Source organism: Morone saxatilis, unplaced genomic scaffold, assembly GCF_004916995.1.
Source record: "Morone saxatilis isolate NCDOM2014 unplaced genomic scaffold, NCSU_SB_2.0 Contig0, whole genome shotgun sequence".
In the NCBI taxonomy this organism is placed as follows: Eukaryota; Metazoa; Chordata; class Actinopteri; family Moronidae; genus Morone; species Morone saxatilis.
Window position 1 is genome coordinate 20,770,108 of NW_023339650.1, and position 13,620 is coordinate 20,783,727.

The 13,620-nt window shown below is 40.2% G+C and overlaps 1 protein-coding gene across 1 annotated transcript; it reads right to left on the minus strand.

The window, feature by feature from the left end:
* Window positions 1-4,996: 4,996 nt before the first annotated feature.
* On the minus strand, window positions 4,997-13,397 carry apoob (apolipoprotein O, b). The gene is made up of 8 exons (XM_035671371.1): window positions 13,377-13,397; window positions 13,133-13,255; window positions 11,284-11,316; window positions 10,239-10,293; window positions 10,030-10,125; window positions 8,874-8,965; window positions 6,854-6,943; window positions 4,997-6,745 (listed from the first exon to the last, which is right to left on the minus strand). Exons 1-8 carry the CDS (start codon window positions 13,395-13,397, stop codon window positions 6,710-6,712), a joined length of 546 nt encoding a protein of 181 aa, XP_035527264.1. The 3' UTR covers window positions 4,997-6,709.
* Window positions 13,398-13,620: the final 223 nt, after the last annotated feature.

The following is a 13,620-nucleotide window of genomic DNA, read 5'->3' on the forward strand; positions in this document are numbered from 1 at the left end:
AATAATAAGAATAAGAATAATAATAAGAATAATAATAATAAGAATAATAATAAGAATAATAATAATTTAAAGAACTTTCTAAACCCACTTTACAGATTTAAAGAATTTAATTTCAACCAGATAAAACGAGAACAACTTTCCAATTAAAGTCTGTTTTTTAAGAAGGGACTTGAAGGAGATCTAAAGATCTGAGTCTGACTGCAAACGTTATATTTCTTGTTCTTGTTAAACACTAAATATGTATCAAACACCAATTTCTAGATGAGAAAGGAAAGAAAAAGGCAGGAAAACGTTGGAGAAATGGAGCTCCATTTAAAATCTAGAAGTAAGATAAATTAAAACAATCAGATCTTTAAGCTCGTGTTTAAATTTTGCTTTCAAAAACCTTATTTTAGTTTAAAAACTCCAGTTTGTGTTTGTATTTAACAGAAAACTCTGAAATTTACCAACCAGTTGCATTCTGGGAAACGTAGGCTTTACGGTATAACATGTGTCCTGTTGGAATATTCCCTTTACGCTCTCGTCCTCGTTCCAGCTGGCGATGAAGACGCGCTGCACCGGCATGATGTTCGTCGTCGCGGAGAACAACGAGCCGTCCGTCCAGTTCTACAAAAGGCGCGGCGCCGAGGATCTCTCCGAGGAGGAGGGCTGGAGGCTCTTCAGGTTCGACAAGAACAGCCTCGTGAAGATGGCCACTCCCTCCGAGGAATGACGGCGGTCCGGCTCGGAGCAGAGCAGGGAGAGGAGGACACGCGAGGGTCTGACCAGAGACGGCGAGCTCGGCCTCTGCGTCGGACTCCTCGGGTCGTTCCTCCGTTCAGGCGAAGATTCATAAAGTTCAGCTTTTTAAAAAGGGGAATAATTTATCACAGTATTATGATTCTATATGTAGTTCACAATCTTTAGAAAACCTTCTGTCTGTTGCCAACGCACCAATCTGAATCACTTCACGTTTACTCTAAACATTAATTTCTTTGTGTTGGCATCGGAGCATTTTAAGTTTTCAATAAAATAATAACCGATCACAGAGTGGACTCGTCCTTTGGCTCGCTGGGTACTGGAGGGAAAGTGTGTTCAACAGCGTAGAGTCGCATTGTGACTCAACAAAGATTCAGTTTTCAGTTTCATTTCAATTAAAAGGAAGTATCTGCAGAGGGTGGGTGTGTTTTTAAATATGTTAATCTTTACTTTATTTACTTAAATCTGCTTAAGTAAGCTAACGCTGCAAGGAAACATTTATAAAAAGAAAAGCTTTTAATCAAAAAGTGAATAATCCTTTTTGCTTTTCTTAATTCTGACGCTGGTTTTTCACAGTATGTCAACACCAGTAAGAAGTTGGTCAGTGACAATCATTAGATAACTGCCATTAATTCATAGCAGTAAGGTGTTTATGTAGAAGCCTCGATGTTGTTTCACACTTTCACACAGTGTGTAGAAGCTCTGGGAGGAAGTTCTTTAACTTCCCCCAAAGTTCTTCCAGTGAAACGTTTATTAAAATGTTTGTGTGTGTGTGTGTGTGAAGCCTCTTAGGACTCGACACAATAAACAAAATAGGCTCAAAAAGTTTACATAGTTCACTAAAACTAAACGTCTGTGTTTCTGTGACGTTTTTTTTTTTTTAAATTTAGTGTCCTTACTACCTCATTTAACTAAAATAAAGAGAAACAGAAACTGTCTTTAGTTTTGGTCAAATCTGTCAGCAGATCCTTTGTGTATTTGAGTATTAGAATATCTATTCTGACAAATACATCCCATATTATATTAAAACTAACAGAAACTAATAAAAACTGGAAACTGAATTCAAAAGCAAATGGAAATAAAAAAAACTAATAACTCCCTGAGCCCGACCTCATTATAACTTGTGAGGTTTTGTATTAATAGCCGTCTGCAACCATAAAGGTCTGAGTTGAACGCTCCCTGTGGTGTGAGGGCCTCGGTGACCGCCTCTGAAGCGGGTCACAGTGTTTGTGTGCAGTTTGTCAGAGATAGCTGTTATTTGTTGTTACCACATTTACGATGGCTCCAGAACAGTCTTTGGACATATACGTCTCTGACCTTTGAGCCACTCGTTGTGGGTCTTGTTTATGTTGAGTTGTGAGACTTAAACATTCACCAGGTGGAGTTGTGAAAACACTCCTGCAGGTCAGAGAGTGTGATCACATAAAGCCAGGTGGCCATTAAGAGTAAGATATTGATCATTTGTGCCACAAATCAGTCTTTTTTTAACCCTCAAATCAATAATTGGTGCTCTCAAACAGCATTAGTTTCAGAAAGAAGTAATAATATTATCACTTCTGCCCTTTATATTAGTTGTCCTGGGCAATGTGGGACCAGTTTCTATTCTGCCCCTCAGCTTGTGACTAGTAAATACAGTAAGCATTAAAAGGAAGCTAAACGTTCACAGTTCTCATGGTCTCATGAGTTTCCATCATATTCTCAATCTGCAGAGCTTGTGACTGTGTGGTGACTCGTAGCTGTAGCGTAGTCCACTTTTCGATCATTTAATAAACTGACTGACATATTTTATGGATATTTTCATATTAATAAAACAGTGAGTTCAGTAACTGCAGGAAGTTTGTGTAGATTTGGCTGAATTTTGAGCAGATTATTTCCTGTTTAGGGAACTTTTTATACAATTCTCTGTCTGTATTATGTATTTTTTTATGATTCTTTAACCTTCATACAGACTTAATAGACTTTTTTTTTGGACTAATTCAGTATTTTCTTCTCCCTGACGCTTTTTACAACTAACTTTACTTCACAGAAGGGAACCAGATGCTGAGATATTAGCTTACTGTGTGGATTTATTACATTTTCTTACAGAAGTCATAATCAGCAAGGACCGCGACCCCCCCTGTGAGGCTTTGCTGACCCCTAATGAGGGTCCCCACCCCCCAGATTGGAAACCACTGGCAAAGACATTGACATGGTTAACGGCTGCTCACCCTGTGTCTGTGTGTCATTGACTTTCACATCAACTCACAGAGGCTGGAAGTGAAAAATGAACTTAAAATGAGCTCATATCATTTGCATCGTAGTAACATTTCCCCACTGATAGAAGCTCAGTGTGACTCAGTGTATCATTAACAGTAAAAGCTGCTGCTGGTGTTACCAGAACGGTCACACAGTCTGTCCCTGAGCGGTAAGAAGGGAACAGAAAGCTGTGGTGAAGACTGGACGTGCTTTTCACACAGTGATGTGAGAAACCCGTGAGATACTTTTTTTGCTACTTCAGCAGTGACTCGTTCAGTATCTGTAGAGTAAAAATGTTCTAAGCAGATTTTAAGGAACTTAAACCACTACATCGTAAGAGGAACAAGAGCGCTCACATAAAACTTGTATTCTTCTGTTCCTCTTTGTTGAGTCAGTTTAAAATGTTCCCTTTGACATTAATATGTTTGATTTGGCCGACGCACTTTTAGTAGAGTAGTACTTAATTTGGCTTCTTAGAAATTAGGCGCCTCATGCTGCTTTAAAAACTGTAAAAACTTGTTTATAGCTGACAAATGCTTCTAATCAGCATTCACCCAGGATTTAAGGATTTAAGAGTTCAAATAAAGTCTTTTTATTTAATGGAATAAACTTAGTTTACCCCTAAAATGATCCAACAGCAGAGGAGAGTTACATCACATCCTCCGTTCTGTGTGCAGAAACATTACATCAGGGGTCTGAAGATAAATCAGAACCAGACAGAGAAAAGGGAAAAGAGAGGAAATGAGATTAAACGTAAAGAGACGCCGATGCTTTTCAGGGAACTTCAGCAGCACTCTGTCTCTTTTTTGTTTTACACGAGCTCAAGAGTCTCGTTGAGCAGTGAACCTTCTGCAGGGTTTCTGTGAGGAAGTGCAGCAGAGGCTTTCTCAGCCACAACAACAGGACATGACCTCTGCTCACATGATCGCTCTATACATCTTCCTGCTGCCTGGACTCAAAGAACAAACAGCTCCTCACAGGGCCTCAAACGCACAGAATTTACACTGAACAGACGACTTTTAACCAACAGATAACTTTATAGATAACTACATGTTACTTCCTCAGGATGGTAAATTATAAATAAACCCTATCAGACATTCATGTTTTCTTAATATGTTAATCTTTTTAGCAGCAGACAAACTTTTAACTCCTTTATTAGTTATTGATTCATCATGAGACAAAGACATGGAAAATAAATGCTCATCATTTTATGGATTACCAACTAATCTACAAAGCAAATATACAACAACAACAATCACAACTAAACAAATCATTCACACACGCTCTCGTGAAAGTGTAGTCCCTCCCTCAAGCCTGCAGTCAGCACCGGGAACCAGTCTGTTCCAGTTCAGGGTCTGTAGGAGCAACCGTGAAAGGAAATCTATCCTGTCCTCTGTTGTCATGTGTTACCAGCTCTGAGGTGTTAAATATCTCAGCAGCTTAGAAAGCTTTTAAAGAGGCCGGTGTCATATTTGGGTATCGTTTCTACAGTTTCTAATTCTATTAATGTTTCACTATCACTTTTTTTGGGGGGGGGGCTTTTGTCCTTTTATTGGACAGAAAAAGCTCGACAGATAGACAAGAAATGGGGGAGAAAAGAGAGGGGATGACACCCACCCAGGTGAGCTACCAGGGCGCCCCAGAAACCCCCCTGTGGATCTGATTAAGTGCTCCCCTCCTGCTCTGATGATGCTGTGTGATTTGTTTGAATAAAGAACTCTTAGTGGGGATTAAAACATCCAAACAGTTGATAACCAGCTTCATGTTGATGTAGGAACGTCAGCGTTCAATAACACCAGGATTACCTAAACAGAGCCAGTCTTAGTGATACTATATATTAATTTAACCGTAAATCAAAGAATACATTTATACATTTATCATTTAGCAGGAGTTTTTTTTTTTCCACCTGCAAAACACTGAATACATTTTATTTATTTTCGAACCAGCATCTCTGTACAGACAAACACAGGTTTACTTTATGAATCACTCTGTTGGTTGAATAACAGATGAAGAAATGCGTCGCCTCAGTCGGATGCCAGGTTTAATTAAATTACAATAAAACCTCATACAGTATATACAGTGCATTATCAGACACGGACAATAACACGTTCAGCTCATTCATTAGTAAATCAAGCTAGAGTACACACATTATTTGGCCCTTTACTGTAGCATAGCAGTATTAATGCTGAAATAAATATTAACACTGTGAACACACTGAACACGTCCTACACCAAAGATATCACAGGACTGACCCCAGCTCTCCTGGAGGAGTTTACTGTGGCTTCATAATGCAGAGGAAAGGCTGGAGGGAAAGATGAATATTTGCTTTTTGTCTCAGAGTTAGATGAAAAGATAGATGCACTTTGAATATATAGAAACAGCTAGCAGCAGGTTAGGTTGCCACTTGGTTTTAGATGTTGTTGCTGCAGTGGCTTTGTACCCAGTGAAGGTTGGACCAGCAACCACTGTTGTTAGGCCTGTATTTATGTTTGTGTTCTTGATGTATTGTACTATGCATTGCTGGAAAATCCAATTGTCCTCAGAGGACAAAATAAAGTCGAAAGTTGAAGGAAGTTGCTGGTCAAGAAAATAAATAATCCACCACACAACAGCTGTAAAACCACAACATTGTGTTGTTTTTCAACTATCTGCTTCCCCTGTTTCCATTCATTATGCTAAGCTAACCAGCAGCTGACTCCACCTTTACATTTATCGTACGGATGTGAGTGTGTTATTGATCCTCTCATCTAACCCTCAGCAGGAACCTGAAAAGAAAAGTGTGTTTTTCCCAAAATGTTGAACTACTCCTTTAAAGTAAACAGGAGTTGATATCAGGATGTACCGTGTGTTGGTCTAAGCGCTCAGAAAGCACACAAGGCTGCACAATCCTCCAAATGTGTTGCTTTAAAAAGGACGGATGTGCACCAAAAATGTTTTTAAGATAGTCTACTAACACAAATAACACTAAAAAACATAAATAACCTCAGTAGTGGAGTTCAGAAGAGGAAAATTCCTTCCATTTGTGTTTTCTAACATTGGTCCTGCTCCTTTTAGGGGTTCATTAAATAATTGGTCCATAAAAGATGAGAAAACAAAATGTCCATATCGCTCCCAGAACACAAGGTGATGTCTTCTAACAGCTTAAAACCCAAAGATATTCAGTTTATTACAAAGTAAAACAAGCAACTGCAGCAATAACTCAGATTTGGGAAGCTGGAGTCACCAATATTATTATTATCAAAATAGTTGAGTGATTTTCTGTGAATCAACTAATCGTTCAGCTCCTTTGTTGATGTTTTTTCAACAGTTCCATGTGTCTCTGTGCCTGTCTGCGGGGCGGTGTTGGTGGTGGCACACATTGTGGATGTGTTGTCGATAACACTGCAGACACTTGACACCCTAACCCTGTTTTGTTAAACAAATCAGAAACTGGAAGAGCTGAGGTCACTGAAGGAGAGATTAGGAATGATAACAGGAGGAAGAGCTGAGGGACTCTTCCAAGAAGCAGATTCACAAACCTGGAATATGAACTGAAAAGAAAAATGTGTAAACCTGCTTCTTGGAACAGGTGTTGGCGTTCAGGAATGACTTAAGAGGAAACAGGAGGGAGTTCTGGGATATAAACTTAAATACTGCAGCTTACAGGCCCTGACGTGAGGCTCTGGGAGTTAATCTACTGGCGTGAGTGTGTGTTACTGGGATGGAGAGGCGTGTGTGTGTGTGTCTTCTTGCTGTCTCAGCTGGTCGTGTCGTTGCTCTCTGTCGTCTCTTTCTTCTCCCCCAAACAAAAAGACACATTAGTGAGAACAGCCGTGAGAATACATGAGTTCATACAGTAATGATACAGTTCTAAACACTGACAGAAAACACAAAGACTCACCTTCAGTTTACCAAACGGCGGCTCTTTCCAAAGCGTCTCCATGGCGACGCGGCCCTGCTGAGCCCAGGTGTACACCGTGTCACGACTCACCTGGTGGAAAACACACTGATAAGAGTTAGTGTTGACACATTATTGCCAGTTATATTCGTCCTATTCTAATTATGCAGGTTCATGATGAAGTGACTCAGGTTCACACTGTGCTTTCCTTTGTTCTCACCACAGCTGATTTTTACTGCAGCGTCTCCGGTGATTCAACTCCAGTCTTCCTCTAACTCAGGTTTCATTTAGGCAATATGAGTGAGGAGGAGTACAATTTAACATTTACAGGACAACATCCAGGATATTTGGTCATTTTAATCCATTTCCAGGTGTTTCCATGACTGGAAAACAAGTCTCTAAATATTCAATAATACAGATGATCACAATTACCTGGACAGAGATATGTCACTGAACCTTAAGAACTCAACGGTGACTTTTGACTTGTATGAAGAACTGAAGAAGACTACACACCGTTACTGGAGAGGCTCTAGTTTGCAGATACAAATCCAAAAAAGGAAATCTAGATTCATAACTGATGCAATCTTTAGATTTTAAAGTTTTGACAGCTCACATCTTGCCAAAATGTTAATTTACAGAATTTAAAATAAAAATACTGCATTGGGGTTTTGAGTTTGAAACTTTTCCCTTCATACTTAGTTATTTTCTAACTTTCTTTTACACCTCCCTCAAATTTCAGAGAAATCTTCTGACTTGCACACAACTGGCTCAACTTGTTCTTTTTTATCTCGCCGGCTCATGTGTTTTTGTATCTGCACCCTGCCCTGTTTGTCTGTTCATCTCTGCATGTGTTAGGAGCTGAAGTGTGATCGAATCGGGGTGTGCCTCTGTATTCTGTGTCTGTATGACCTCTGCGTCTCTGTGTTTGGTGCCCTGTCGGCTCTCGGGGAGGAAATACAGTAAATAAAATGACCCAGACATCAGTGGGAATTAGAAACACCATTCACAGCCAGGACTTCCTGCAGGAAAGGGTTGTGCTTTCCTAAAAGGAAGCGAATCACAGATCAAACGCACACAAACACTGATACAGTACTAACTAAAAGCATGAGACCTGCCTGGAAAGTTTTAATCTACGTGAAGTCCGACAGAGCTGGACAGACACAGATTATAGGGTGAGGGTGGGATTTTTCCTCTTTCCTGTTGAAAAACTCCGCTAGAATAAACTTTATGGCTCACTGGTCCCAGTAAGAAAGACCTACCTAACATAATAATGTGTACCTAAAAATAAAACAACCAATAAACTGAATGTATGTCACTGTTCCTGCTTTCACAGATGTTTCCTCGAGTATATTTCAGTACTGGGAGGAACATTCAATAAAGAGGTGTAAACAGATTCATTCTTTTTCGCTTTTGCTGACTTGTTAACTATGCAGATAGTCAAGCTTATAGATGGACCCTCACATTCACCCATTTAGGGCCTAATTTACACGTAAAGAGGAAACCAGGTCTGACTGTCTCGCTCGGATATATAGTATTTAGTCCATTTATCAGTTTAACAGAGATGCAAAGGTGTAAACAAAACAAAACAGCAATAAAAATAGTTATTTTAACTAAATTTAGTTATAGAACTGATACAGTTGTGTACAACCATATTACCGTAACGACCTTCAGAGGGCGTTACGGATTACTGATGGCTGATAAGATTTCTTGGAACTATTTCTATTTCCCAAATGCCGTCATGGTAATAAATGAAAGTAGGATCCGGCAGACGAGGATACAGAGTGGTGCTCCTGACGTTGTCCTGAAGTTTTATAAATGTCTTTATGTTTTTATGACATGCCTTACGGTGAAACCGAAGACAAATTTCCACATTGTGGACAATAAAGTTTTTGTATTTGTACGTGTATGATGCATGAAACAATCTGATGTAACAGCAGCTTTACACAGATGTTGGGATGTTGCCGACTGCAGCTCTATTGTTACCTAAAGAGATTGTGACACAACAACACACACACACACACACCTTGAGTAAGGATGCAGCCTGCTGAGGGTAAAACATGGAGGCGCTCAGAGCCATCAGTCCAACTGGAAATACCAGTCGCTTCACCTTGGAGCCTGAAAGAGAGAGGGCGAAGGTGTTAACGCGCTTCAGAGTGAAGGAGCGGCTGTCATACCTGAAGTGACCTTCTTTCATAAAGACAAACAGCAGCTACTCATAAAGTGCAGCACTCCTTTATTTGACTTGTTAAAGGGAGAATCTGCCCAATGTAGAGAGAGGAGACCAGAGAGGAGACTTGAGCTCTGACACAGCTTATTTCTTTCTAAGCAGATTTCTGGATGTTTGTTCGCACTCGACACCAAAGACGACGATGTCCTCGGACAGTTTAAGTCACGCTGAATGATATCAGTGTGTTTTGTTGTCTGCGTGTTAAGATTTGAATAAGTTACCACTCTGAGAAAGGAATGCAAATTTCTGATGCAAATTGCTGCAATCGGACTGAATGTTTTTAAAGTACCTCAATCGCCTCCATGAGCTGTGTCTCACAGACGCCGCTGCTGCTCCAGCTGCTCGCTGCGTTCAACGTGCCAAACTGCAATCACTAACTTCCTGTTGTTTGTAAGAAATGCACCTGTCTCTCTTTCACCTCATGCAGACTCTTTGCCTCACTTTCCTACAGCTAAACCTCTGCTGCAACTGTCACACAGGGAGAAATGTTATCCGTGGAGAGGCATATAAACCTATTGGTACGCCCTCTTGACTGCAATAACAAACACACCCCAGTCTTCATAAATAGGATGGCAGGAAAGTTATATTTATGTTTCCATAATACTTTAAACTTAGCAACTAGTACACAAGGTAAACTGAGATAAAGTGGCCACAGGGAATTACTTTTTAAGGGTTCATGGTTGCTTTTATTTTATTTATTGTCTCCTGAAAGTGAAAATTGTGGCCTGAACTGAATAACCTTGAGCTATTTTACAGAATAACTGGAGCGCTGCAGACGGATGAACAGTGTAACAGATTTTCCGTCTCGGTGGCGGTGTGAGTGAGCCGCTGCATCGCCTCATCGCCTCGTGCTCACTCGTTATCCCGCCTGCTGCCTCTGAACTGACTGGTCTCTGTCAGCGAGAGCAGGTCAGTGTGTGTTTGTGTCTGAGTGTGAACTTGCAGAAGTTACCTTTGGCCAAATAAAGTCCAAGGAAGCCAGTGAAGCCCACCACCGCTACACTGGGGTAGAGGTCGGGAGGAGGGTCACTGAGGAACTGGTATGCACCTGAAGAATAAAATAAGGCGGGAAGGAAGGATCCATTATCATGTGATCATTCTGTATCTCAGATCAGCTCAAACGCAGCACACACTGCACTGACTGAAGTCGTGTTTTCTCACCTGTGACTGTCGTTACGGACGTGTTGATCGTGGGCTCCACGGTACGGTATACTTTCTGGGGTCCAGAGATCATCAGCAGACAGAGTGAGACAGGAGAGCAGGTTACTTTCATCTCATAACAACTTTTATCTCCTTCAAAATGTGCAATAAACATTGTTTTGAGTTCTTACGTCTTTATGACAAGTCCAACTAAGAGTGTGAAACGACTGAAAGGTCACACGGTAACAGCTATGATCCTTTAAGATTGTACTGATTCATTTAAATCATATAAAGAGAGATCAGATGTGGAGCAGAGGGATAAAAGAGAAATGAACGACTCTTCTGATAATCGATTCTTTTGAGTCATTTTTCAAGACAAAATTCTCTGATTTCAGTTTCTCACGTGAATATTTTCAGGTTTCTTTCGTCCTCTATGACAGTAAACTGACGATCTATATAATTCTTTTCACCATTTTCTGACATTTTATCGGACAAACAACTAAATCGATTAATCAAGAAAATGATCGACAGATTGATCGATAATGAGAATGAGCTTTATTTGCAGCACCGCTTCCAAAATAACATTAATCCAGGATGTTACAGTTTCTGATGCTGTTAATAGTTTGTAAATATAGCAGGAAAACATCTATTTTTATAATTATGCAGCCCAATAAACTCTTAAATTATGTATAAATTATAGAATACATCTGTTATCTAGTCAAACAATGACTAATTGAATCTTTAAAGCCTTTAGGAGTAAGCGCACTCACTACGACCTATATAGGAAGATGAAGTTTATCCTCTGCCCTCACAATAATATAATATAATTTCTGTAACGTTTCATGACGGTGCAAAAGACACTGTGTAAAAATAATCAGCAAGGGGAAGGAGAAAGCCGAGAGCTTTGTCACAGATGGTTTGGACACGTTTTTGTGGTGTCAAGGCGAAGACATCAGTCATCGAGCTGCAGCTGTCAGCTCAGAAAGTCGTGGTCATCCGACAACCAGACGACGTTGAGGAACATTCCTTCACATAACAACCATAACGGCAGTATTCTTACACTAACCTCAACTCTCTCCATTGCAGCCTGGCTCGTTTGCTACAAAAAAAGGATGAAAAGTTCATTTATTAAACAGCATTTTTATCTTTTTTACCACAAAACTGAATGAAATAATATGATTTTTTTCTTTCTGCACAATCAGAGAGTCAAATGCTGAAGCTCTATTCGCTTGTTTCAGGCTTTTTTAGAGTTCCCTGAGGCAGAGTTCGATTTTAAAGATAGTCCGAGCTTTCCTGCACACGTGCATACGATGAGAACCAGAAGAGTGTTACATCCTGCAGGATCAGAGAAACAGAGCAGAGAGGACGCAGAACCCAAACAGATGTGGGGACCAGAGTCACGTGACGTTTCCGGGAGAGCAGATGTGTCTTTGCATCAGATAAACTGTCACACCCAAATGCATGCTGAGACTGAAACAGACATAATGGAAAAGATCTCATATGGTGGAGCAGTTATTTCATTTAATAGTTCCTGTTGGGCAGGTTTCAACTCAAGGCGTCAGTTCAAATAAACCACTTGTTGCTCAAGTCACGCGTGTCTCTTTTTCTCTCATTATTGTGGAAATCAACGAGCAAAAGCTGCAGGGTGTGCAGTTCCTTTGACTCTTAACTCATGTGACTGTATTTCCTGCAGCGAGCAGGGCTTGAAATTAACTTTTCTCCTCAGTGTCAAGAAGATTTGTAGGCCCGAGTATCTCTGCAGGACTACAGTACTTTCTTTTCATTCTGCGGTTTGGAGGTTTGGAGGTTTGGATGTTGCTTATAATATAATAATAGTGTGATTACTTGTGCAGCCCTAGCTCAAACCAACTATTTACATAAAAGGCTACAGGAACATCCTAATCCAGAGAGAAAGAGAAGGTCAAGCGTTCCCCACATGCCACACTGACTGCCTGTGTGTGGCGCCAGAGGAGAGGAGGTGATCTCTCTATCATTGGTTTTGTGTGTGAAACCTGTGTGAGACGTTGTGTAGAGCTTGAGCACCTAATACTAAATATTCCAAGATGCATAAAAGGTAACGCTTTAAGTTGTAATGAGACATTTATCTTTGTGGCACACGCTGTATCTTTGTGTCCCTGGTTGCTATTTTTATTCGTCCCTGGGGACAATGGGACATTCTTGATATCGAGCCCTGGCAGGGAGTCGTAACAGCTGACCGAGAACAACGACATCAGGAATGAAAAGTGAAGAGTTGAACTGAGGAGGATCTGAAAACGTTTGTGAGGAATGTGAGGAGGAAGGTTCGGGCTTCTGGACAGATGGCCACAAAATCTATGAAAAACATGTGACTGAAATTAAAGTTTGAAAGTTTGTACTGACAGACACAAAGATATATTTGATACATTTATTATATATAAACATAAATCTGACTCCTTATGTTTGTATTATAGATTTCTAAACTCACAACTTACAGAAACAGTTATGTTTGATTAATTACCATGTTTACGGAGTATTAGGGCCATACCAAGAGGAAAAATAAATAAATACAATTTTGGAAATTATGAGAATAAAGTCATAATTATACGAGAATAATGTGAAGATACAAGAAAAAAAGTTGTTTTAATGAGAAAAAAGCTTCGATAGAGTTCTGACGACTTTATTCTCGCAATATTACGACTTTATTCTCGTAATTTCCCCCAAAAATATCTATATATCTCTCTATCTAGAGACAGTGTTTGGTTTTCCCTTCAGGCAGCATCTTTAGATAAGAACGGCTCATTTTAACGTATTTATGTATATTCATGTATTTATACACTAATGAAAACATAGTTAAACATATAATATTAGATTTCCTAACTTTAACGTCTTTGTTGACACTCTTTTTGTCCCGAAGTCATCGTCACACATAAACACACCTGACACTGGTTGGTGTACGGTTCGGCCCATTTCCTCAGCGATGCGACGCTCTGCTCCACCTGCCCCGCCTCTGGCTCCACGTACTGAGGCTCTGCTTCAGGTCTGCTGTATAAGGACGGCAGCTGAAACAAACAGCGAGGGGAGCGTCAGTGCAGGTATACAGGCAGGGGGGAGACCGGAGGGGAGGCCTGTACTGTTTTAGTGGGAAGGAGCCTAAATACATCAACATATCTGAATGAAAACAGGTTCTATGGGTAACGACATGCCCACTTTATTCTAATCCCTTGCAGTTTTCTGTGTGTGTATTTGAATATTTCTGCACACTCGGGTCCATAAACTGGATTTAAATTGTATAAATTGGGTTTGGCTGGAAAGCTAAGACTCATATTTAATGATAACGCCAATCAGAAGAGTCTACACACACAGCCCTCGACACAGAGCCAGAGTAATGACTTCTACATTTAATTTACACTTTAGTAGTTTTAGT

Excerpts from the sequence above, each read along its gene's own strand:
- apoob (XM_035671371.1), bottom strand. The coding sequence starts at position 13,397 with ATGTCGTTACCCATAGAACCT. Across the intron at positions 10,126-10,238 it reads GTCCGTAACGACAGTCACAG|GTGCATACCAGTTCCTCAGT; the intron begins GTGAGAAAACAC and ends TTTATTCTTCAG. Across the intron at positions 8,966-10,029 it reads TGGACTTTATTTGGCCAAAG|GCTCCAAGGTGAAGCGACTG; the intron begins GTAACTTCTGCA and ends TCTCTCTTTCAG.